At 46.2% G+C, this 27,633-nt stretch overlaps 1 protein-coding gene across 7 annotated transcripts in view; it reads left to right on the forward strand.

Moving 5' to 3' along the window:
- Positions 1 to 11,544: 11,544 nt before the first annotated feature.
- The window catches only part of RIPK3 (receptor interacting serine/threonine kinase 3), a 109,443-nt gene continuing 93,354 nt past the window's right edge, over positions 11,545 to 27,633 (forward strand). For 4 of the 7 annotated variants that reach the window (XM_040353273.1, XM_040353311.1, XM_040353320.1 and 1 more), the window contains exons 1-3: positions 11,545 to 11,624; positions 12,689 to 12,919; positions 22,565 to 22,728. In XM_040353273.1, coding sequence (XP_040209207.1) covers positions 22,595 to 22,728 — 134 coding nt within the window. In that variant the 5' untranslated portion in view covers positions 11,545 to 11,624; positions 12,689 to 12,919; positions 22,565 to 22,594. Of the gene's footprint in view, positions 11,625 to 12,488; positions 12,588 to 12,688; positions 12,920 to 22,564; positions 22,729 to 27,633 lie in introns of those variants that run through there. The other 3 variants (XM_040353292.1, XM_040353282.1, XM_040353301.1) reach the window with 3 other exon arrangements.

Below are 27,633 nucleotides of genomic sequence, written 5' to 3' on the forward strand. Positions count from 1 at the left end.
GTCGTCGAGCTGGGCAGCAGGCTCCGGGTCGTCGAGCTGGGCAGCAGGCTCCGGGTCGTCGAGCTGGGCAGCAGGCTCCGGGTCGTCGAGCTGGGCAGCAAACTCCGGGTCGTCGAGCTGGGCAGCAAACTCCGGGTCGTCGAGCTGGGCAGCAGGCTCCGGGTCGTCGAGCTGGGCAGCAGGCTCCGGGTCGTCGAGCTGGGCAGCAGGCTCCGGGTCGTCGAGCTGGGCAGCAGGCTCCGGGTCGTCGAGCTGGGCAGCAAGCTCCGGGTCGTCGAGCTGGGCAGCAAACTCCGGGTCGTCGAGCTGGGCAGCAAACTCCGGGTCGTCGAGCTGGGCAGCAAACTCCGGGTCGTCGAGCTGGGCAGCAAACTCCGGGTCGTCGAGCTGGGCAGCAAGCTCCGGGTCGTCGAGCTGGGCAGCAGGCTCCGGGTCGTCGAGCTGGGCAGCAAGCTCCGGGACGTCGAGCTGGGCAGCAGGCAGGGACACCTCAGACTGGGCAGCGGATGGCACTGAAACAGGCAGGGCAGATGGCGCTGAAACAGGCAGGGCAGATGGCACTGAAACAGGCAGGGCAGATGGCACTGAAACAGCAACTTCAGGCTGGCAAACTGGCACAGCAACTTCAGGCTGGCAAACTGGCACAGCAACTTCAGGCTGGCAAACTGGCACAGCAACTTCAGGCTGGCAAACTGGCACAGCAACTTCAGGCTGGCAAACTGGCACAGCAACTTTAGGCTGGCAAACTGGCACAGCAACTTCAGGTTGGCAAACTGGCACAGCAACTTCAGGTTGGCAAACTGGCACAGCAACTTCAGGTTGGCAAACTGGCACAGGAACTTCAGGCTGGCAAACTGGCACAGGAACTTCAGGCTGGCATACAGGATCAGGCTGGCAAACTGGCCGCATAGCAGGTAGAGGTTTGGCAGAATCAGGTTCAGCTGGCATGCAAGCAGACTGGAGCAGGTTGGTTGGTGTGGAGACAGGTTGGGTTACTGGCAGGATCATCTTGGTTGGGAAAAACTTTCGTTTTTTCTTGGGCTTAGCCACAGAAGCTCTGTAGGTAAGGGGTGCAGCAGACTGGAAAGGAGGATTGGGATATGGCAGAGTAGAGGGAACAGTAGCTGGAGGAAGTTTTTGTGGGTTAGTAGGCGGCTGAGAAGAGACAGGTGGGTTGTATACAGGATAGGTACAGGGAGCAGAGACTGGATATTGGTATCTGGTGGGAAGCAGTGTATACTGAGCTGCGACTGGGGTTGCCATTGGTGATGGACAGATGGATCTTTGGGAAGGTGAGTGGTTAATGGCAGGGCTGGAAACAGGTGGATTTGCTGGAATCAGGAGATCTGACCAGGCCTGCAGCACAGGCTGAACAAAAGCAGATTCACACACACCTTGTCTAATCAGAGACTGCACTGAACTAATGCACTCAGACAACTTCTGCTGGGAACAAGAGGAATAATGTTCATCAAAAGAAACTGGATCATCCTCTAATAACCACACCAGGGATTCAACTTGGTCATGACTGAAGGGAGGAGAGAAATCATCACTACCATCTGGAATGAACGACAGGGCCGGTTTAACACATAACTGGATTAATGCCTGAACATCATCATAAGACATATAACCATGATCCACCATGGAATGGGCTGATCGGATGGTTTCCATCAGCCGGTCACTTGTCCATCCCTCAAAAACCTGGCGACAATACTCCTCATCCTCCTCTGCCAGCAGAGAAAAGTAAGTGATTTCATTGAAATCCATCTTCAAAAAACGCACCGCAACAGGATGGTTCCTCAATGCAGGCACGTCTGGTCAGGGATGGCCTTGGTATACTGTCAGGAATGCTGGTAGACCAGTACTGTGTGACTGCACAGAGGAGACCCACAATGTATGCGGTGAAGTTAAAAGGTGTTTATTAACAAATAAATGAAGACAACCAGTGCGTAACAAAATAGCATATACAATCAGGGGAAATACCGTATTCATAAACGAAGCCAGGCCGAGGTCATACACAGGGGAAGTCAGCAGATGGGTGAGGATGGGAACACAGCGGATCAGGGAGCGGATGGATGGACAGGCTGCGGGGCAGGAATCCAAGAGGGAACAGGAATCAGGACACAGGGAGGACAAGTCCAGGCAGGATGGATGGACAGGCTGCGGGGCAGGAATCCAAGAGGGAACAGGAATCAGGACACAGGGAGGACAAGTCCAGGCAGGGATCAAGGATCAGGTCCAGAAATCAGGGTCAAATACCAGCTCAGGTCCAGGAGGTATGACGATACCAGGGCGAGGAGTGATTACACACGCCGGGTATTTATAGAGGCGTGCTGATTGCATTCAGGTCACACCTGAACGCAGGAAGGGCTGTGTGCTCCACACTGCTAAGAACGCCCCGCTGGTGGACGCCAGTACTGCAGCCCAAGGATAACATAGCAGTAACACCAGCAGGGGGAACCTTCCCTGACAGGTATTTTCTTTCTAACCCTATCTCTGGGCATCAGGCCACCAGTGAGTATAAACATTCATCCTTGGCCAATGCCTCCCTGTTTAACCCACCCGGTTCTTTGACCCCAAGCATTAAGGTGTTCAGGGATGGGGTTCTTAATGATTTAGATAGACTCAAAATAAAAAAATCCAATATGAATAGGGATTTGACAAAAGGTTTGGAATCTTTATGTCAGAATAAGTCTCTGGTTATCAGACCGGCAGATAAAGGGGGGGTATAGTCATCCTTGACCAGTGCGATTACTTGGAAGAATTGCACCGGCTAGTTGATGACGCTGATACCTATACCCCCCTCAATAGGGACTCCCTAAGTGGATACAAAAGGGACCTTGAGATGTTAGTGAAACAGGGATTCCAAAGTGGTATCTTGAATAGTAAGGAAGCTTTATTCTTGGTGCCCAGTGCCCCACGGCCCCCAGTTATATACTATCTACCTAAAATACACAAGAGCCAGACTTGCCCCCCGGGACGACCCATTGTTAGTGGTATCGATTCCATTACGTCCCGGGTGGGCAAGTATATAGATTTTTTTCTACAGCCACTTGTACAGAAGATACCTTCGTATATAAAAGATACGAAGCAGGTTAATAATACACTTGCAGGTATCTCCCCCAAATCAGGTATATGGATGGTCACAGCCGATGTGACCTCCTTATACACGATTATTCCACACCATTTGGGGCTTGAGGACGTATTGTTGTATTTGGATAGACAGTCTGGTCTCTTACAAGCCCAAACAGAGTTTATTATGGCCCTGTTGAAGTATGCGGCCACTCACAACTACTTCATGTTTGATAACATGTTTTATAGACAAGATAAGGGTGTGGCCATGGGGGCTAAATATGCCCCCAGTTTGGCCAACATTTTCATGGCCAAGTGGGAGGAGGACGTCATTGACTGTCACCGCCGACCTGAGATCATACTCTGGTGTAGATATATCGATGATGTCCTCCTCCTATGGGATGGTTGTGAGGCAGATCTTCTCAGTTTCATGGCTGAATTGAACCAAAATACTAGGGGCATTCGATTCAACTTTGAGTCCAGCCAACATTCCATTCATTTTTTGGATCTTCAGATCACTATTGAGAATGGTGGATTTGTCACGTCTACTTTTTTTAAACCAACTGACCGGAACTCGTATATACCACTAGACAGTTGTCATCTGCCAGCTTGGTTAAAATCTGTACCCCTGGGACAATTCATGCGTTTAAAACGCAATTGTACCAACCCCCGAACGTTTGAGAGCCAGGCCTCAATTCTTTCCAAAAGATTTGAGGAGAAGGGATACGATAGTTCCACTCTATCCCAATCAATGGAGAGAACTAGGAATACGGAAAGGGCATCACTTTTGGCAGATAAGATCAAAGGGGATCAAAATGAGAGATTCTCTCTACCCTTTATTACAACCTTTTCTGCACAACATTTCAGTGTCAAGAAGCTTATCCAGAAACACTGGCATATTCTAACAACAGACCAGGTTTTAGCTCCAATCCTTCCAGTACAACCTAGCGTGGTATTTAGGGGGGCTCTACGATCAGAAGCCGTATTGCTCCCAGCGTACATGATCCTCCGAAGGCAGCCAGGACATTTCTTGAAAACCTCACCGGTTATTTCAGGTGTAAACGCTGCTAGGTTTGTTCTTTGAACAGCTGCAGAGATAGGAAGATTTGTTATTTTCAATCCACAGCAACTCAACAAACTTTTGAAATCGAACCTTTCATAACTTGTTCGACGAAAGGAGTTATATACCTTATTCAGTGCCCTTGTGGCCATCAGTACATGTCAGTCAGTCAGTCAGGTTAAATGAGCATATTGCTAAAATCAGGAGTGGATTTGACAAGCACTCTGTTTCTAAACATTTTGATTTGAAGCATAATAGAGATCCCTCCAAGACTTTGTTTGTCTGGATCGATAAATATCGTCCGCACTGGAGAGGCAGTAATCTTGTCCGGGAAATTTCCAGACAAGAAATGGCGTGGATCCACCGTGTCAAAACCTATATGCCATTCGGGTTGAACATTGACATGGATATTAATGCTTTCATTAATAATTCTTAGTATTCCTTTAAATTGCAGTGAGATATGTTTATTTGGAATATTATTTGTTGGACTCTTGTGTCACTGTGACCAACCTGATTTCATCATATCACCAAGTTGGTCTCAATATTTGTGAAAGTATTGTTATCCGTCTCCCGTTCTGCTGGTGGTATTAACTAGTCTATCATGGTTTGGCATATTACCTTAAAGCAGAGTTCCGGCCACAATTTCACTTTTTAAATATAAATACCCCTGTAATACACAAGCTTAATGTATTCTAATAAAGTTAGTCTGTAAACTAAGGTCCGTTTTGTTAGGTTGTTACAGCATTTAGACACTTTATAAAATAGAAATTGACTGGGGCCATCTTAAGTGTGGGCATCATGAAGCCAGACTGTATGACTTCCTGGATTTCAGCCTTGAAGATCTCGCACATGCTCAGTGCTGCACAAGCAGTGACAGATCAGGTTTCAGCACCTGTGCTGTCCAAGTCACATGATTCTTTGAGACTGGGGAGTGCACAGACTCCTGGAAAGTTACACCCACTACATTCCCAGGAGTCTGTGCGGTGTAGGTTAGGAAGCATTAAGCACCTAGGTGCAAGAAGTGGGAAGATTAACTATTCTGCCTAGCAACATAACTTTGAAGGCATCTAAAAAAAAAAAAAAAATTCGTAAAGGACTAATGACATTTTTTTAAAACTACTGATGTAATGTTATATTTATGGTTGGAACTCCACTTTAATAGTGGGTGTTATTAATTTTTAACACATTTTAGTAATTATACTGTTGTGCACACTTTGGCAGGTTCATTATTGCGTATTTTATCCTTCGTATGTATCGCTTATAATTTAATTTTTTTTGGTCTAGCGGTGCTTACACGCGCCATAGATGCATTAATTAACATATTCTGTGAATTTAATTCAATATGCTGCTATTGTCTTTGGCCTCTTCCTTCCATCTGTTTGGTGGTGAGATTTGTCCATAGCTTTATTTTGGTCCATTGTGCCTGAAACGAGGTCTGGCACTTTAGACCAATCAGCGCGTCTGGTGTGGGGTTTTTCCCTCTATCCATATAGAGGCTTGACCCGCATGCTGACGTATTTGGATGTTTTGGCCCGCGCCGTCACGTGGGACGGCTTTGTGCTGGCGTGTCCTCATGCCGACGTGTGACATCGACGTGCGTGACCGCGTCATGCGGAAGTTTGTTCCTGCTTGTCGGGGCGGCCTGATACCAAAACTTTCCTTTGTTCATGGGGTGTTCTACACCCTGCGGCATCATGACTCTATTCCAACAGCTAGCTGTTGAATGAGGCAGCCGAACGCTGTTTTGGTCAGTTTTTCTTCCTGCGGATCGTTGGCGCATGCGCACTGGACATCAGGGCAGTTCAGACAGAGGCTTGGTTTGGACTGCATGTGCGCATGCGCGCCCGCGGCGCTGCTTACTCCCATACAGTGTTTGTTATTTAAGGGGGGTTGATGCGGTGTGTCACCAGTGCCCCAGAGGAAGCGATATTTTCGCAAAACCTTTCATACACTGGAATGAGACGGGATTGGCATCCAGCTCGGCCCATCTGTACTTCAACTTCCACAGTGTTAACCTACATGCTTTCTGGGGTCCTCTTTTAATTAAAGGACCGCTGGAAATCTGGTAAGCGGATTCAATACTCTTATGGTGGAGGATCACTGTCTTTTCGATTATCACCACAAGTTTATGATCAACATCTGTGGACTTTTGGTTTTCCTTTTTCTACTGCACTGGTGAATAGGAGCTACGGTGTCCCTCTAAGGACTTTGATTTCCTTATTTTCCTGTTTTTCCCTTATCATTCATGGACAATCAGTTGTGATATGATTTTTGGGTGTATTTATTTGTTATATCAATTGTTTAGCGCATCTTGTTTTTTTCCTATGTTACCACTGTTCTATTATTCACAGTTAGGCCCCATACACACGACCAAACATGTATGCTGAAACTGGTCCGCGGGCCAGTTTCAGCAGACATGTTTGGTCGTGTGTGGGCGCGAGCGGGCCGAATTCCAGCAAACATTTGCCCGCCGGGCCTTTTCCCAGCGGACAAATATTCCTGGACGTGTTTTAAAACCGTCCGCTGGAATCCTGCCCGCTCGGACATGTACGGTCGTCAGTACAGACCTACCGTACATGTCCAGGCGCCCGCCGTCCCTCGCATGCGTCGAATGACTTCGACGCATGCGTGGAAGCCTTTAAATGGCAGGCCCGCCCACGTCTCCGCGTCATCGCCGCGTCATCGTCGCGGCGACGACGCGGACACGCCCCGCGTAATGTTTACGCGCGGACTTCTGTACGATGGTGTGTACAACCATCGTACAGAAGCCCTCTGGCAGACATGTACGGTGAAAACGGTCCGACGGACCGCTTTCACCGTACATGTTTGTTCATGTGTACCCGGCCTAAGGTGCAGCTTTATTTGTTCACACATGAGCACTATTTAGGAGCATTCATTTGTCCATTTTTAGTTTATTAGCGCAGTTGCTCCCCAACTTTTTCTAAATATGAATAAATAGCTGCATGGATACCTTACAACATAAAAAAATACCACCATTTTATTCTCCAGGGTATTTGCTTTCAGAAAATGTATAATTCTTTGGGGGTTTTAAATAATTTCTAGTCGATTTTAACGAGTGTGATAAGCTGCAAACATGAGGCAGAGAAATGGTTAATGTTTGCAACAGACTAAATGCAGTTCAAAAAGTCAGTATTTCATCGTCATAGTTACATAGTTAGTCAGGTTGAATAAAGACACAAGTCCATCAAGTTCAACCATAAGAAATAAAATAATAATAGTATTGTACAATCCCATATACCCAATTCTATACCCACAGTTGATCCAGAGGAAGGCAAAAAACCCCAGCAAAGCATGATCCAATTTTCTACAGCAGGGGAAAAAAATTCCTTCCTGAGAGGCAATCGGATTTTCATCGGATCAACTTTACCTATAAATGTTAGTACCCAGTTATATTATGTACATTTAGGAAAGTATCCAGCCCATTCTTAAAGCATTCTACTGAGCTGCCAGAACCACCTCTAGAGGGAGTCTATTCCACATTTTCACAGCTCTTACTGTGAAGAAACCTTCCTGTATTTGGATGTGAAATCTCTTTTCCTCTAGACGTAAAGCATGCCCCCTTGTCCTCAGTGTTGACCGTAAAGTGAATAACTCAACACCAAGTAAATGTTTGTACCTGTGTTCTTATGACACTTCCTGAATGCATGTTTCTGCTTTTGAAAGTCGCCAAAAACAAACAAACAAGTCAGCGGGCATAGCAAGGTAGAGAAAAGCAATTAGCACCTTCTAGGAAATAAAACGTTATTTCATAAAACCTCAAGACAAAGACAAAGTAAAATAAAAATGTCACAATTTCCACATCATATGCCTTGGATCACTTAGTGGCGGTTCACACAGGGGCAGCACAACTTGAAGCGCGACTCGACAAGGCGATCAGCACACGACTTCAGAGGCGACTTGCAGGAAGACTTCTGTATTGAAGTCAATACAAGTCAGTCTGAAGTCGTCCCAAAGTTGTACAGGAACCTTTTTCTAAGTCGGTTCCATAGTACAGAACGGAGCGCGACTTGTCAGGCGGCTAAGCCTGACAAGTCGCCCCTGTCTGAACTGGCACTTAGACTACCTAGAAACCCATTTCTAAATTACTTATCCCAATACTCAGAACCTATGGAGACAAACAAGCTCCTGCTCCAATGGAAATAAGGTTCCTTTCCAATATCTCACTACTGGGTTTTACCCTGATGTTAAATGCTTAAAGCGGAATTCCACCCAAATAAAAGTCAGCAGCTGCAAAAAGTGTAGCTGCTGACTTTTATTTGGGTGGAACTCCGCAAAAAGTGCAAAAAGTGTAGCTGCTGACTTTTATTTGTGTGGAACTCCGCAAAAAGTGCAAAAAGTGTAGCTGCTGACTTTTATTTGGGTGGAACTCCGCAAAAAGTGCAAAAAGTGTAGCTGCTGACTTCTATTAATAGGACACTCACATGTCCCAGGTTCCAGCGGTGCAAGCGTACGAAAGCCCCACTCATCTCCCCCTCCTCTCTGTGGCATCGGCATCATGACTCTGGGCACTCGGCTGTGCAGCCACTGCACATGTGCGCACCGCGCGCCGTGATTGGCTGGGCAATAATCTGGGACCTGTGACGTGTTCCAGATGATTGCCAAGCTGGAGGGAAGCGAGGTGAACTTCCTTCCCGCTCCACGGAGCCCCAGAGGAAGTGGGAGCTGGAACCCTCTAAAAAGAGGGTTTCCGCTCCCCCCCAAAAAAATTATTTGGCATGTCAGGGGGTCACCTGCTCTTAAAGTGGAAGTTCCATTTTTGGGTGGCACTCCGCTTTAGGGGCTAGTCTACACTTGCTTCAAAACATGGCTTCGGACACGCTTTGTTAAAGCTCTCTAAACGCCAGTAAAAGCTCCTGGCACTAAATAAAATGGTTAGCTAAGAGTCCTGTTTACACCTGCTTTTGCTTGGTGCTTCGATGTGGCTTCGATGAGGCTTTGGTGGGGCTTTGGTGGAGCTTCGATAGGGTTTTGGGGTTTTGGTGGGACTTCGGTAAGGTTTTGAGGAGGCTTTGTGGGGCTTTAATGAGGCTTCGGTGGAGCTTCAAGCGAGCCTTGCCATAGGCTTCTATGGAGCTTTGCAGATGCTTTGAAGCACCGCTGAAGCTACATGGGGTATCATTTTTGAAGTGAAGCAGAAGCAAAGAAAAGAAAAAGCATGGTGTAAACAGGACTGTAAGCTAACCATTTTATTTAGTGACAGAAGCTTTGACTAGTGTTCAGAGAGCTTTAACAAAGCCTGTCCGAAGCCTTGTTGAAGCCTTGTTAAAGTGGTTGTAAACCCACTTTTTTTACTTTGGCCTACAGGTAAGCCTATAGTAAGGCTTACCTGTAGGTATAAGGAATATCTCTTAAACCTGTACGGTTTAGGAGATATTCCCCTCGCAATGCGCCGCGGCGCATGCGCAGGAGGGATCTTCGGCTGAAGGGCCGGCGCCGCCGACCCATGCCGGAAAGGAAATCTCCCGCGCGCAGGCGCGGGAGTGACATCATCGCCGCTCCAGCCAATCACAGCGCTGGAGCGGCGATACCCGGAAGACACGCCGAGGCTCGGCTCGGCGTGGACCAGGTAAGTGCCTACCTCGTTCCTAGGTAAGTATTTCATAATGAGCTAATATGCGGTGCATATTAGCTCATTATGGCTTTTGCCTTGCAGATAAAAAAAAAATGTCAATGCGGGTTTACAACCGCTTTAAAGCATTGTTGAAAACGAAGCAAGTGTAAATATAAATATTTTTTCGTTTCAGGATTTTCCATAATCGATGTGTTATTTATTTAGGTTAACACATCTAACAACAACAACAATGCACAAAGTGTTTTCCTGCCTCACCCCGCATTCACACCTGAGCGTAGCGCTTTCACGCGTATTCGCGCGTTTGCATACAGCATTATCCGACGTTTTTGAACTTCGCCGGTTTTTATTTTAGCCAATAGGAAAAATGATCATCTCTTTCATCATTTGTTGCTATGTTTGTAGATTTTTTTTATCTTCTTCCTGGGTGAATGTTCTATTTCACAGAACAGATTAAAGCAACAAAACACCTGTAGAAACGCTTGTTGTCGCGCTAGTTGCTTGAATCGAGCGTTTCCATTAGTTCCTATGGGAATACAAACATTCAAAAACGCCCAAATCAGTCCGAAATAAGGCCCCATTCACACCTAGGCGTTTTTACGCCTGAAGCGCACTGCTCACAAACGCCAGAGGGGAGAATTAACATTATTCCCTATGGTGACTGTTCACACCTGAACGCCTGAACGCCCAAACGCCTGTCGCACGAAGCTCAAACAAGTCCCGGACCTTTTTTTGTCGCGCGAATCGCGCGACAGCGGCGTTTGAGCGTTTTTTTTTTCCCCATAGAAAGTAATGGGAAACGCGCGTATTGAGCGTATCGCGCGACAACGGGCGTTTGCTATGGGCGTTTTGTCGCTTTAATCAATAGAACTTGTCGCCCATGCAGAAGATTAAAAAAAATCTACCAACATAGCAACAAGTGATGAAAAGATGATAATTTTTCCTATTGGCTAAAATAAGAAACGCCGAAGTACGAAAACGTCGCACGACGCTGTATGCAAACGCGCAAATAAGCATGAATACGCGCGAAAAAAAACGCCCGAAAAAACGACCGAACGCCCTACGCTCAGGTGTGAATGCAGCCTAATGCCGCGTACACACCATCACTTTATGTGATGAAAAAAAATGACGTTTTTAAAAACGTCACTTTAATTGACCGTGTGTGGGGGAAAACGTCGTTTTATGTCTTGTAAAAAACGACAGAAAAAAATTGAAGCATGCTTCAATTTTATGTGTCGTTTTTCAAAAGTGCACTTTTTACTTCACAGAAATTGACCGTGTGTAGCAAAAAACGTCGTTTTCTAAGACGTTTTTTCATCCACGCATGCCCAGAAGCAAGCTTCAATGGTAAAACGTGGTGGAACGTAACCTCACTTTGCAAGATCATTGTGAGAAAACGATGGTGTGTAGGCAACTTCGTCTTAGAAAATTGAAGTTTCAAAAACGTCATTTTTTACTTCACAGAAAGTGTCGTTTTTTTTCATCACATAAAGTGATGGTGTGTACGGGGCATTAGGGTCCAGAACTTGTTTGAGCTTCAGGCGTTCGGCTTCAGGCGGTTGAGTGGAGATGTGAACTATCTCCATTGAGAATAATGTATTTTTTCCCTTCTAGCGTTTTATAGCTTCAGGCTACAAAACGCTCAGGTGTGAATGCAGCCTAAGGTAAGAAGCGACGGTTGGATGTCAGAATCAATTAGGGGTTTGTTTTAATGTTACCCTCAAGACAATGTTGTACATAACCAGTGAGAGTATGAAAATAAGCAGCAATCTCTTCGGCAGACTCTCACTCTGGAGTAAGACTTCCCCTTCCACAGTGACGCCTTTTCTAGGAGGAGAAATGATTGCATCACTGTGGTAAGACGTCCCTGTACAGTACGTACATGTATGTCACACAGGCGACTAGGTGAGTGAGCCCCACTAATACCACTATACTCAGGGGTGGAGGGGAGATTGAAAGATTTCATAGAATTGCTGAGAGAGGAGTCTTTTAGGAGCTATGAAGCTCAGCTATGGAGCACAAAACGACATGAAAGAAACTCTGAGATACATTACTTCCTGTTAGTCAGCATGTCACTCTTTGTCACCGTGGCTGTATCTCGGTCTAAAGTTTCAGTCAGGAAGAGAAGATAATCAATCACCTGTTATATACTGTATGTACATGATAATTGTCACTGCTAACAATGTTACTTTAATAGAACTCTAAATAGGGATAATACTGTATATTGTACATATGCTTTTCATTCCCATGAAGGACAGCAGCTATTTGCTGGATATAGAACACAAACCCACCCCCTGGATTTCAGTTTGTTGTAATGCTCCAGGCGAACACAGCTAAATACACAGATTTAATGCACATATAAAAGCCTTTTTAGGGTGGGTTCAAACCATGCATGCTCTGTGCTGTCCTGTGCGATTCAGAATGCATGCAAAAGGCACTGCATTTGCAATCTGCAGAAGGTGTCAATAGAAATCTCCAAATGCAGTGCTTTGTCCACACCTGCCTGCAATGCATTTGAAAAACTAGTGCATGCACTCTTTTAGTGCAGTGTGGTGTGATTTTAGCTCATTCAAAATGAACGGGCTGAAATCGCACTGCACAGAACTGCATGTGAATCACACAAAGCGCATTCCTGTGTAAAATAAATGGGCTGAAATCGCACAGCACAGAACGGCATGTGAATCACACAAGAACACACACTGTGTCACTATTTAGAATATATTTAAAAACATGCACAGTAAAGTACACAGTTACATCCAACTTATCCTGAAGTCACTCCTTCCCATCTGCACTCCCACCTACAGTTCAACCTACCTACATTATATCACTACAGCATGGGGCATGGAGAGTGCAGAACCAAATCATGAGGTAAGGACCCAGGGAATTACCATCACAGCAACAAAACATATTAACGTTTCCTGCTGACATGCCCTGTGACTGTAATGACCCCTGCATTTTGTGTCACCCAGGTATCCCTAGTGCACTCTGAGCACCTTCTTGACATATGTGTCTCTATGAAGTCTCTGGCACGCTCCACAATCAGTACCCTGTGCTGCTTCTCTACCCTCAGGTACACTCCTGCAATCATCCAGACTGGACCGTCTTTCTCTCAGTGGAAATGGAACCCTATCTGTGAAAGGCTGGATACAGTATCCATCAATGTGTAGACATGAACCTTTTCTCCAATATCTTCAGTTAAGGTACATTTCTGGAACTCTTACATACTCAAAATGTATGCGACTGTTACTAAAGCGGAACTAAACCCATCAATTTAACGGTTTCATAAATCAGTTACTTTCCTGGGCATGTTGGGAATGGTAACTGTCACATTTGCTTGTGCTCTCAACCAAACTGTCAAACCATCAAATGGACTGGTGTCATAACTAGAGACTTTGGGTTTTTCCCGAACCCGGACCCGAATAATTGGAAAAAGTTCGGGTTCGGAGTTCGGAGGAAAAATAAATGCGCGGAGGTCCCCGCAAATTCAATAACCAGAGCCTTTAGGTCTGGTATGGATATTAAGGGGAACCCCGCCGTCAATTTAAAAAAAAAATTACGTGCGGTTCCCCCTAAATATCCATAACCAGACCTGTTATCCGAGTACGTTGACCTGGCCGGCCGCAGAAAAGAGGGGGGGACAGAGTGCGGCCCCCCCTCTCCTGAACCGCACCAGGCCACATGCCCTCAACATGGGGAGGATGTCCCCATATTGATGGGGACAAGGGTCTCATCCCCACAACCCTTGTCCGGTGGTTGTGGGGGTATGCGGGCGGGAGGCTTATCAGAATCTGGAAGACCCCTTTAACAAAGGGGACCCCCAGATCCTGACCCCCCCCCCCTGTGTGAAATGGTGAAATTTCACAAAGGAAGTGTAAATTCTTGTAAAAAAAAAAAAACACACCGTAGAATAAAGTCCTTTATTAATAAAAAAAAAAGAAAAAAACTCCAGCGGTGATAATCCACTCGTTCCCGGCTTCCTGCTCCAACGTTGTCCTGATCCAGCGTCGGGTGATCTCCAGCGATGAGAAGATCCAGCGATGGATGCGGGTGATCTCCAGCGATGAGAAGATCAATCCATCCAGAGCGCAGCATCGCCGACCTCCTCTCACCGCTGGACACAGCCCAGCGAATGACGCGCTGAAGCTGTGACATTACTTATATAGGGGAGGCAGGGCCACCCGTCACGTGACCCTGCACCCTCTGACGCACCCTCTGCTACGTCACTGGGTAAGCCCAGTCTTCCCTCTTCCTGGGCTTCCCCAGTGACGTAGCAGAGGGTACGTCAGAGGGTGCGGGGTCACGTGACGGGTGGCCCTGCCTCCTCTATATTAGTAATGTCACAGCTCCAGCGCGTCATTCGCTGGGCTGTGTCCAGCGGTGAGAGGATGTCGGCGATGCTGCTCTCTGAATGGATGGATCTTCTCATCGCTGGAGATCACCCGCACCCGTCGCTGGATCAGGACAACGTTGGAGCAGGAAGCCGGGAACGAGTGGATTATCACCGCTGGAGTTTTTTTCTTTTCTTTTTTTTATTAATAAAGGACTTTATTCTACGGTGTGTGTGTTTTTTTTACAAGAATTTACACTTCCTTCATGAAATGGTAGGGGTACAGTGTACCCCATTACCATTTCACACAGGGAGGGGTCAGGATCTGGGGGTCCCCTTTGTTAAAGGGGTCTTCCAGATTCTGATAAGCCTCCCGCCCGCATACCCCACAACCACCGGGCAAGAGTTGTGGGGATGAGACCCTTATCCCCATCAACATGTGGCCTGGTGCGGTTCAGGAGAGGGGGGGGGGCCGCACTCTGTCCCCCCCTCTTTTCTGCGGCCGGCCAGGTCAACATGCTCGGATAACGGATCTGGTTATGGATATTTAGGGGGAACCGCACGTCATTTTTTTTTTTAATTGACGGCGGGGTTCCCCATTATATCCAAACCAGACCTAAAGGGTCTGGTTATGGATATTTAGGGGGAACCGCACGTCATTTTTTTTTTTAAATTGACGGCAGGGTTCACCTTAATATCCATACCAGACCTAAAGGGTCTGGTTATTGAATTTGCAGGGACCTCCGCGGATTTTTTTTTCTAAAAGTCCGTGTCCCATTGACTACAATGGGGTTCGGAGTTCGGGTTCCAGAACCCAAACTTTTTTTTAAAGTTCGGGTTTGGACCCGAACCCGAACATCCAGGTGTCCGCTCAACTCTAGTCATAACTGACCACATGTGCAGCACCATGGCAGTTGGCGATCAAACAGAAGCTAAGATGACAGCTTTTTTGGCTAAAAAGGATAAGAGTGTTTACTTACACTTTCACTATCCCTTGACCAGGGTAGCTTGACTGCCACCATATTTACTTACTCCAACCTTAAACCCCTCTTAACCTTACCTATAATAACAAGACCACACTTAAACTGGCCAAAGGCAGCCTTCTTTATTCATAAATATTAAATATATATATATATATATATAACATATTTTAACCATATTTTAACCATAACAAAAACTCAGATATCAGATGCTCCCCCTGGTGGTCTTTGACGGCACTTCTCAACATAATCATTTTCATTTTCACTTCTTCACTGCGGGTCTTTTACTGCAGTGGTCCCCAACCTTTTTGGCACCGGGGACCGGCTGCGTGGAATAAAAATTGTGCCAAGGACCGTGGGGGGGTCCACGATATTTCGCGGGCAATGGCTGGTGTTAGCGCTTCAATCATCACGGCACCATGCTTGATAGGGTGTGATAAGGATGATTGAAGCCCATTATTTATATTATTACATTGTAGTAATAAATGAAATAGTTGAAATGACTCACCATAATGTAGAATCAGTTGGAGCCCTGAGCATGTCACCTGCCACTGTCGCCTGCCACCAGATGTGGATAGTCACTTGCCACGTTGCCTGTCACCAGAGGCAGAGTGAGTGGAGCGCCCCTTATGGTATGTCAGGCAGACAGCTGATGTGGTGAACTACAAGTCCCAGCATACTTCACCTGTACTCCCACACACAGCTCACCCGTCACTGACGACGTCACATCTCTGTGGGATCGTCCCTCTGGATGTAGCAGGGTGTCTCCCTCCTCATGCTGCAGCCGGTCTCACCTGGCAGAGGGAGAGTCCTGGGTCTCTTTCGGCTGTCACTCTCTGGCTCCACTCTTCTGCCATTCCCGATTAGCTGTTCGGGGAGGGGGTACAGGCAATCTGCTCCGCTGAACAAGGAAATGTTTTTACACAGCATGGAGCCGCAGGATAGCAGTGATGCGGGGCGGGCAGTATGAGAGGATGTCATCTCTCTGCTCCCCGCCGCACCTCAGACACGAAGACAGAGCACTGGCTTTGAGGTCCGCTGGGCGTAGAGAGATATCATCTCTGCTTGCCCGCCCGATCGTTTCTTCAAGCACCCAGCCCTCTCATGCCGGCAGCCCAGCATGTCTCTTGCTGGCCGCCTGCACCCGCGGCCCGGCTGCAGAAGAGTCGCGGGCCGGTAGTGGGCCGGGGACCGGGGGTTCACGACCCCTGTTTTACCGTACTAGGCCTCCAGCCGAAATAACACCAGCTTGGAGACAACCTGTTACCCGCAGTGCCACCATTACCATCTTCAACTAACCCTTGTTAACTGCACACACCAGGTGGCCCATACCACGAATGAGTCCCCCACACTTCCACCTCATAGGATAGTTACCACCATCAAAGACCACCACCGCCAACCGTCCGCTGCCATGACATGTACTGCAAGAGCACCTGAAAGAAAGAAAAGTTAACGAAACCGAGGGAGGGTGGGCAGGAAACTGAGGGAGGGCGGGCAGGAAACTGAGGGAGGGCGGGCAGGAAACCTCTCCTCTAACTGATTCCCCTGCTGTGTTGCCCGGGTCACCCCTCCAGTCCCTTAAATAAACAAAACCTCTCCTCTTCACTTTTCCTCCAATCCCTTAATTCACCCCACTTTCCAAACTAACTTCCTTAACCCTTGCTGTCCCTTATCACTCCTGTCATGCTGGCCCTCCGCTAGCTCCTTTCCAATCCACTTGCTCCAGGCCTCTCTTTATGCAAAAAGTTGTATTGTAGGTGCTACTAGCAATCTGCACAAAGCTTGGCCAAGTTGTTTCATCTCTCGGGTGCATATCATGCTCTTTTCTAGGACACACAGTGGTCTATCTGTATAGTGACCTCTAGGAAACACTGTATAGGGTACCTGTAATGAATAGAGTGCTCGCCATCGCTGACCTTTTAACCACTTGACACCCGCACGCCGTCATATGACGTCCAAAACGGGGACCTGTTATCCTGGGTGGACAACATATGACGTGATGGGCTTTGCGGGGGGGATATCTCAATGATGCCTGCACCCGGAGGCATCATTGAGATATCATTTTTTAGCGGCGGCGATCCTGCGCACCATAAGAACGATCATAGCGGCGGTTCCGCCGCTAGATCGTTCTTACAGGCGGCGGGAGGGGACATCCCCCCCCTCCCGCCGCCATCCGGTGCTTCTCCGGGCTCTCCCGTCCCACCGGGGGCCCGGAGAGATGATCGCCGTCCGCCGGATGTTTGCCATAGAGAAGACTGGTGACCATCTGGTCACCAGTCATCTCTATGACCGTCGGAGGCCCGGGCGCGATGTGATGACGTCACGCCCGGGTCCCCGTAAGTAAACAAACCGCAATTGCGGCTAGTTTGAATGAGATCTGTGAATTTTTTTTCACGATCTCATTCTTTCCAGCCTGCAGGAGAGATGTGGGGTCTTATTGACCCCGCATCTCTCCTTAAAGAGGACCTGTCACACACATTCCTATTACAAGGGATGTTTACATTCCTTGTAATAGGAATAAAAGCGATTGAAAAAAAAAAAAAGTGTAAAAAAAAGTGTAAAAAATAAAGAAATAAGTAAAATAATAAAAAAAAAATAATAATAAAAAAATTAAAATGCCCCTGTCCCCGGTAGCTCGCGCTCAGAAGCGTACGCACACGTAAGTCCCGCCCACGTATGTAAACGTCATTCAAACCACACATGTGAGGTGTCGCCGCGTGCGTTAGAGCGTGTGCAACAATTCTAGCACTAGACCTCCTCTGTAACTCTAAACTGGCAACCTGTAAAAATTTTAAAGTGTCGCCTATGGAGATTTTAAAGTAACGAAGTTTGGCGCCATTCCATGAGTGTACGCAATTTTAAAGCGTGACATGTTAGGTATCTAGTTACTCGGTGTAACATCATCTTTCATATTTTACCAAAAAATTGGGCTAACGTTACTGTTTTGTTATTTTTTAATTTATGAAACCATTTTTTTTACAAAAAAAAGCAGTTTAAAAAATTATTGCGCAAATACGGTGCAAGATAAAAAGTTGCAATGACCGCCATTTTATTCCCTAGGGTGTCTGCTAAAAAAACATATATAATGTTTGGGGGTTCTGAGTAATTTTCTAGCAAAAGAATGATGATTTGTACATGTAGGAAAGAAGTGCCAGAATAGGCCCGGGAAGGAGGTGGGTTTTAAAGCCCGGTATTGAAGTGGTTAAAATTTCCATCTGCCTGGTTGTCTCGGACCTCAGTACTTGGAAGTGAAGTCAGAACTCTTGAACTTCTTACTCCTTCCAGGTCAAGGATTTGGAAATACTGAAGACTCTGAACCACCATCACAGCCAGGCAACTAATATTTTTAGGAGTCACTCAATGCAAGCCTATATATGTTATATATGTTCTCTTGCGTTTCCACACACATATTTATATATAACGCAACATGCACACTGGGATTGATTTACTAAAGAAGAACATTTTTCACTTTAAAAAACCCAATCATGGTTAAAGTGAATGCAGTTTTACAAAGCTAAAGCTGGCCATACACTGGCTTAGTAAAACTGTATCCACAAATGAAGCGAATGGATTGTATGGACTGTAGGCAGGTGCCGTGTATTTTCTCCACTGCAGGTAGAGCTTATCTGCAGCAGCCATTCAGGTGGTAGTTGAGAGGAAGCTTTATGGTCCGATTGGATGCTGGCACCCCATGTGACTTTGGTGACCATCTTGGGTCAAGAACAGTCCATTTAAGACCCTGAAAATATTAGTTGTCTGGCTGTGATTGTGGTTCAAAGTCTTCAGTATTTCAGAATCCTTGACCTGGAAGGAGTATGAAGTTCAAGAGTTCTGACTTCACTTCCAATTACTGAGGTTAGAGACAACCAGGCAGATGGAAATTTTAGGGGGTCAGCGATGGCAGAGGTTACTGATTGTGGAGTGTGCCAGAGACTTCATAGAGACACATGTGTCAAGAAGGTGCTTAGAGTACACTAGGGATACCTGGATGCAGGGCTTTTTTTCTCAAAAAATAGGTGCAGGAACTTCGCCCCTTCTGAGGTACCCTTCTTTTCTCCTCCCTACCCACCTCTGAGTATTGTCCCTTGGTTCCACCTCCCAGTACCAACACTTTTAGAGAATACAGAACTAAGCATCATCTTCTACTAATAAGTGATTTACACAGAATTTATTAATGATAACAAGGAAGACAGTAAAATAGACCTACCGCAGTAAGCAGCAATATACCCCACCCCAGAAACAGTAGATCCCACAGCAACAATAGACCTCACCCCACACAACAATAAACCCCCCGCAACAAAATACCACCCCAGCAACAATAGACCCCCAGCAGCCAGCATCAGTAGACCCTCCAGGTGTCAGCAACAATAGACCTCTCCCTCAACAGTAGATTTCTCCCAGCAACAATTGACCCCCCCAGCAAAATAACACCCCAATCAGCAACAATAAACCTACCCAGCAACAATAGACCTCCATACAAAAATAGATTCCCCAGCATCAATAGACCCTCCAGCACACCCCTGCACTCCTTGATATTACATACATTAATTGCTGGAGGTGCCGGAACTGCGTTCCCCCTGAAAAAAAGCCCTGCCTGGATGACACAAAATGCAGGGGTCATTACAGTGACAGGGCATGTCAGCAGGAAAAGTTAATTATGTTATGTTTTGTTGCTGTGATGGTAATTCCCTGGGTCATTACCTCATGATTTGGTTCTGCACTCTCCATTCTGGGTTTGTGGCCAGAGTTGGGACAGGTCACCCGTTTGTCAGGGCAAACGTTGCAGAAGAGTGAGGAAAATCCAATCTAATCCAACAAGAGCGCCAAACAAATGTCCCTAAGTACGGAATATGCATTTTAGTGCAGTGTGTAAAAAAATATGTATATTTGGTACAGTTTCCAGCAAACCAGATAATCCATATGGATGAGTGGTAATGTAGTTAAAAGTTTTATTTACATATTTTGATTCAAGTTGCTTTTATCTACTAAAACAACAAAGAAGATTTTTTTTGCTTCAGTTTTACATTTAGATCACTATCAGGCCTCGTACACACGACCAAGTTTCTCTGCAAAAACCAGCAAGAAACTTGCTGGGATTTTTTTTTTGCTGAGGAAACCGGTCGTGTGTACATTTTTAGATGAGGAAACTGTCGAGGATCCCGTCGAGCCAAAAAGAGAGCATGTTCTCTTTTTCCTCGACGGGAATGGAGAAACTTGCCTTGTCGAGTTCCTCGACAGCCCAACAAGGAACTCGACGAGGAAAACGATGTGTTTCGCCCGTCGAGTTCCTCGGTCGTGTGTACGAGGCTTTAGCACTAATAGTTTTTAGGCCCTGCAGGTTTCTGTAGACTTATTACACTGATTAAACATCTGCAGTGTTCTCTACAGGGCAGGATAGAAGACCTGCATACACCTGACATTCCCTTTTTTTATCTAATGTGACAGCCAATGATGTATAAAAACTTCCCCTCATGACTGGGATCTCCATTCCCATGACTAAGCTCCAAGGGACAGAGCGAAACGCGATGGATCGTCCTACTGAAGTTGCCTTTAACACATTAATCAGAGGGATCATTCAGATGTGCGGCTAAGGGGGACTTTTTTCATACCCAGTAATTACAGGAGCCGGGACGAGCTCCTTTCCAGACCGTCACTCAAAGCGTTGGACATTAAGGATTTACACCCCTTCTGAGAGCCTGAGTGGCTCACACATGGGTCTTTTGGGTCGCAATGTATGTAAAATATAGCTGTACTGCACCACACTGCAAAAACACCACATGAAAAATGCCAAGAATTTAGCTTAAAGTGGAATGACACTTCATCTGAGCACCACAAACCAAAAATTATATTGAATTAATTTTTAATATTCAAAGAAAACTCTCTCATCTGTCCATGTCTCCGTTCTTTATTTTAAAAACACTTTGAAAAACACCCCCTAGCATTTCCAGCCCTGGCCATCGCAAGTAAGGGCAGATGATTCATGTAGCATTTACTTCCTGGAATCTACCTGCTCTTAGCTTAGGCATGCAAGCATAAGAGGGTATGTTTAGCTGAGAAAGCTCCTCCTCCCCTCATGAAGACTCCTGGGATGTAAGACATCATTCGCCTAGGCATGGAAACCAGGAAGTAACTGAAGAAATGTAAAAATGTAGTTTAAAACAGACTATCAACAAATATGATATACTTTCCTATCTATTTCCTATTTATTTACTTAAGTTAGCAGCACAAGGATTAAAAATGGTCAATGTTGATTGAGAGAGTGAAGTTCCGTTTTAAGAAAACAAGAAAGAGAAGTCCGCTATGCATAGATCTTGCTTGCTATAATATAGTTTACTCCACATACAGGATAATTTATGTTAATGTCATCACTGCAATGTCAGATGATCCTCTTAAAGTGTTACTAAACCCAGGACCCTGCATTCACTATATCTGGTTTCCCACAGTTCAAAGAACATGGAAATATCATTGTTAAAGCAGAGGTCCGCCTTCCCCACGAAAATGTTTAAGTCAGCAGCTACAAACACTGCAGCTGCTGACTTTTAATATATGAACACTTACCTATCAAGGGTGCCTGCGATGTCGGCACCACAGCCGATCTTCGGATCGCCTGTCAGGTTCAGCCGCCGCCATTGCTGGTAAGGGAACCCGGCAGTACAGCCTTTCGGCTTCACGCCCGGTTCCCTACTGCGCATGCGAAGCACGCTGTGCATTCCAATTGGTCCGGTGGCAGAGGAAGGAGGAGGGGGCCAGACTTCTGACGCACCTCGCCGTGGCGAGGTCCAACCAAAGTGGGAAAAGGGTACCTGTCAAAAACAGCCCCCCCTGAAAGGTGCAAAATGCACCTGAGGGGGGGGGGGGGGAGACAAATAAGCTGGAGTTACGCTTTTGGGTGGAATTCCGCTTTAATATAAAAACTGTAAAATACCGTTTCTCATCAGCATTATATAGAAGTCTTGTGACGTCTATCAGTGACTGGTTAAAGCTTGTAGAAGGAGATTTCATTCTACTCTGACTGTCCTATGAGGCTGCAGGACTGTGCTGATTGGCCCTGTGTCGATCACATGCACCCTCCCAAGAAAGAAAAAAACTCTCTAGCAATACGCACCAAACTGAGCATGTGCAGAGTGCTCCCAAGGCTCTGTACTATCAGGAGATGGATTGGGGAAAGTAAAAGCAGGGGAGAGTCAGATAAGACAAGATCAAACTGCTTTTTTACACAATGCACAGGATTAACACCTTAGGTTCTAAAGTGAGTACAACAAGCATGCTTTACTGCATACACAGACTGATTTTACTGTTGTGGGTTTAGTAATACTTTCATTTCTATAAATAGGGGTATATTTATAAAGTGGCAAATGGTCAGTTTGCTGATCTCTTTCCCCTTCCCAGCTACTAGACACCCATCAAACAATTCATTGTGTTTTTTTTAAAGGTCACTAGCCCTTTAACACACTTTTCTAACTATGCAGAGAATATATTTATGTTCATTCACATTTTCAGATCACATTATGCCTTTTGCTCTTTTTTTTTTTTTTTAGATATACTGTAATGGACTGAATCTGTGAGAGATGAGTAACATTAAAGAGATATCCATAGAGTCACTTTCAGAATGGAAACTTATTGGCCAGGGGCACTTTGGAGATGTTTACAAAATGAAGCACAAGGAACTCAGGATACCTGTAGCAGTGAAAAAACTTAAGGGGTAAGTATCGCCTATACAGTTTTTTGGCTGGCTGGCTGGTTAGTTACCCAGATAAAATTATTAGTGTTTTTGCTTTTTACACTGTGATCTTGACAACGTTGTAACATAATGTATGAAAATGTAACCTGGTGTAGGTAGGGTTGCCATCTGTTCGAGATTCACCCGGACAGTCTGGGATTTGAATCACGTATCCAGGTTTTTGTCTGACATTATCCAGGCAAGAATGTGGCTTGGAACAGGGCCTTACAGGAGGGTGAGAGGGCACTATGCGTGCCGCATTACTATTATCTTTGGAATGCCTAATGGTGCCCCAGGTCTCTTACAATCCTTCAGTGTATACTATTAAAAAAAATTGCTTTGCGCAGCTAAAGTGTTCGGGTTTGGCTTGAAGAAAAAGTGGCAACCCTAGGTGTAGGTTCCAGAGAATAGTACCAGAGAACACACAGGACTCAACAGAGCCACCACTCCAACCAAACAAAACCACCATGTGGAACATCCGTAAAATATTTGAATTACTGACATAAACATAGACATAACTGGGAAGCCACACACCCATTAAGTTTTTGTATTCTTACAATTGTGCCAATTTTACAAAATTTCTGTGTGATTACTTTGCTGTGTAAAGGGCTGCACTTTAAGGCCCCTTTCACACTCTAGCGGGAGGTGCGTCGGCGGCAAAGCGCCGCTATTTTTAGCGGCGCTTTACCGCCAGTTTCACAGCCCTTTCGGGTGCTAGCGGCGTGGTTTTACCCCCACTAGCGGCCGAGAAAGGGTTAAAAACCACCTCAAAACGCCTCTGCAGAGGCGCATTGCCGGCAGTATAGCCGCGGTGCCCCATTGATTTCAATGAACAGGAGCGGTGGAGGAACGGTATACACAACACTCCTTCACCGCTCCAAAGATGCGACTAAAAGGACTTTTTTTTACAGTCCTGCTAGTGCACCGCTCCAGTGTGAAAGACCAATCACACTGGACAGCAGCGGCTGTTTAGGGTCGGATTGCAGGCGCTATTTTTAGCGCAATAGCACCTGCAAACCGCTCCAATGTGAAAGGGGTCTAAATGAGTCAATCAATAAAGAACATGTTTAAAAATAAATACAGCAACAAAAACATTGCCTTTTGGTGGCTTTTGCACATCATTGGAATTAAATATGATTAAAATAAAAGTGTATCTAAACACAAGATGAAAATGTAATATATTGCAGCTTACTAGTCCTTACTTAGATGAAGTGGTTGCATTTCTTTTCTTTTTCTCTGGGATTTTTTTCCCTATATTTTCATCTGGTGATCCTGTCAGTAACAAAAACTCTGGCCTAGGTTGCACTGTATTTGTATTTTCCACTGAGTTCAATTAATAGAAAAAATGAAAAAAATATATTGTTAGGCTTTACATACACTTTAACTTTTTAATACATTAGCTGATTATGAGGCCTCGTACACACGACCGAGGAACTCGTCGGAAAAGACACATCGTTTTCCTCGACGAGTTTCTTGTTAGGCTTGTCGAGGAACTCGACAAGCTTGCTTTGCGTACACACGGTCAAGACCAAATCTCCTCGTTCTCAAACGCGGTGACGTACAACACATACAACGGCAGGGGAAGTTCGATTCCACTGGCACAACCCTTGGGGCTGCTTTTGCTAATCTCATGTTACTGCGTGTTAAGTAAAAGTTTGGTAAGAGACAATTTGCACTTTTCAGACTGTTACAGCGTGACAAATGTGCTATCTCCATTACAAACGCTACTTTTACCGAAGGTGCGCTCCCCTCTCATACTTTATTCTGAGAATGCGCGGGTTTCTTAGCATATACACGATCACGTTTCTCGACGCAAACCAGCCCAATGATGAACACGACGAGGAAATCGAGACTCCCGTCGAGGAAAAAGAGAACTTGTTCTCTTTTTTCCTCGTCGAGTTCCTCGACAGTTTTCTCGATGAAAAACATACACACAACCGTTTTCCTCTGCAAAAAAGCTCTACCACCCAGTTTCTTGATGGATTCTGTCGATGAAAAAGGTTGTGTGTACAAGGCCCGAGGCCTCGTACACACGACCGAGGAACTCGTCGGAAAAGACACATCGTTTTCCTCGACGAGTTCCTTGTTAGGCTAGTCGTGGAACTCGACAAGCTTGCTTTGCGTACACACTGTCAAGACAAAATCTCCTCGTTCTCAAACGTGGTGACGTACAACACATACAATGGCAGGGGACGTTCGATTCCACTGGCACAACCCTTGGGGCTGCTTTTGCTAATCTCATGTGTTTGCGTGTTATGTAAAAGTTTGTTAAGAGACGATTTGCACTTTTAAGTCTGTTACAGCTTGAAAAATGTGTTATCTCCATTACAAATGCTACTTTTACTCCCATCTCATACTTTATTCTGAGCAAGCGCGGGTTTCTTAGCATACACAAGCTCGAGTTTCTCGTCGAAAACCAGCCCGACGAGGAACACAACGAGCAAATTCAGACTCCCGTCGAGGAAAAAGAGAACTTGCTCTTTTTTTTTGCTCGTCGAGTTCCTTGACAGTTTCCTCGATGAAAAACGTACACACGACCGGTTTCCTCGGCAAAAAAGCTCTCCCACCAAGTTTCTTGATGGATTCTGTGGAGGAAACCGGTCGTGTGTACGAGGCCTGAGACTTTAAACCCAGCAAAAAGAGCTCAGCCTGGGTAAAAAATAAATAAAAGTCAGCAGCTACAAACACTACAGCTGCTGACTTATATGGACACTTACCTGTTTAGGAAGCATGCAATGTCCTCACCCAAAGCCACCCCGCCCCTTGGCTCCGAGTGCAGGTGCCAGCATTCCTGCTAAAGGAAACAAGAAGTGAAGCATTGCAGCTTCACAGCCTGTTTCTACTGCGCATTTGCGAGTCGTGTTGCCCTTTCTGAATGGTCCCTGCTGTCTTCTGGGACCTGTGTGTCTCCCAGAAGGCAGTGGGAGGGAAGGAGGAGGGCCGGACATTGAGTTGATCACCGCACAAGATTGTGGCGATCTTTCCCTGGAAATGGGAGTAAACAGTGGCGTATCTAGGGTATGGCAGCCATGGCCATATGAAGGGGGCGCTGTTGAGTGGCTGGGCAGCAAGGCACTTACCAGGGTCTGAGGGTCTCTTCTTCCCTCCTCCCGAGCATAGGCAGGATCTCCTTTTCAGCACCTTTGCTAATGGACAATGGCAGCGCAATCCGTTCTGCGTTCAGCCACAGCCCTCCCCTGTTCTCCCAGGCTCTCCCATTCCATCTGGTCGGATTGGCAGCGCACAAAGAAGAAGGAGGAACATCAGTTTCTCCCTCTCCTCTGTGAAAACTGAGGCCTTAAGTGATGAAGATTTTCAGTATTGGCTCTGCATTTACCTGGCCTTGGAGGGCAGAGGAGGGATCGGGGGTCTAAAAAAACAGAGATTTCTCCATAAAGAAGATATGTCACTACCCAAGGTATGAATAAATAGAGAACTCTGCGCTATGGTAATAACAATATAAATATATTAAAGCGGTGGTTCCCCCTAAAACTAATTTCTAACAATAGATTCGTAAGACCCGTTACACTGCGGGTAGGCTGGCTTTTTTTTTTTTTTATTCGTACATACCGAGATCTCCCCGTCTCGTCCCTAGGCGGTGGGCGGAACTAGTTGATTGACGTTCCTCGGACGGGCGCGTACGTGACGTCACGACTTTCCGAAAGAAGCCGAACGTCGCTGCGCATGCGCCGTATAGAGTCGGCTCTATACGGCGCATGCGCAGCGACGTTCGGCTTCTTTCGGAAAATCGTGACGTCACGTACGCGCCCGTCCGAGGAACGTCAATCAACTAGGAACGCCCACCGACAAGGAACGAGACGGGGAGATATCGGTATGTACTAAAAAAAAAAAAAAAAAAAAAAAAGCCAGCCTACCCGCAGTGTAACGGGTCTTACGAATCTATTGTTAGCAATGTGTTTTAGGGGGAACCACCCCTTTAAAGAAGCTGCTCCCCTAAAGTGGTGTGAAAACAACTTTAGCAATGTGGGGGGTGTATAATAATAAGGAGGCGCTAATAGTACAGTAGGTGATAAATAAATTCCGAATTCTAGCTTGAAACAATATATTAACTATAAGGTCAACAATATAATAGTGATTTAAAGTGCAAGTGCTTATATAATAACAACATAAAAAAATAGGTGCAAACAGGTCCAAAAAATGCAGCAATGGTCACTAAATGATAAGCATTGGTAAGTCCATGCATCAAATTGAGGTTGACTTGAGAGTAGACACCATCACCCAGGGCCGGCGCTACCACTAGGCGGATTAGGCAACCGCCTAGAGCGCACTGCTGCCTAGAGCGCCCAGCCGCTGGTTAATCTACTACCGCAATATCCACAAAGCTGTCATGTGTAAAGCAGCGCCATCCCGATCCCGCGCGGCTCTCATCTCTCCGCTCTGACATGTTTTCAGAAATGATGCAGCCCCCTCCCCCTCCCCCAGCAGGGCGCTCTCCTCTCCGTGTGTACAGTGTCCAGTAATCCCCCCCCTCTCCGCTCTGAGATCACTCCCGAGTCCCACCCCTCCTGTGTGCTCCATCCAATCCCCGTTCAGCTTTCTGTCCCAATCAGCTTCACACTTCTCCCGAGTGCCACCCCTCGTGTGTGCTCCATCCAATCCCCCTTCAGCTTTCTGTCCCAATCAGCTTCATGCTTCTCCGGAGCCCCGTCCCTCCTGTGTTTGCTCGTCTGTGAAGGGGAGGTGGGCGGCAAGATTAAAACAAGCAGCTGACAAAATGCTGAATGAACCAGTGAGCCAGCCCCTGGGGACAACGTCAAGTGAGTGAGCACTTCCACTGACTCTCTTTCTCTGTCTGATCTCTCTCCCCCTCTCACTCTTCCCCCCTCTCTCTCTCCCCCTCTCTCTCCCCCCCTCTCTCTCTCCCCC

This window comes from Rana temporaria, chromosome 1, assembly GCF_905171775.1.
Source record: "Rana temporaria chromosome 1, aRanTem1.1, whole genome shotgun sequence".
Taxonomy (NCBI): domain Eukaryota; kingdom Metazoa; phylum Chordata; class Amphibia; order Anura; family Ranidae; genus Rana; species Rana temporaria.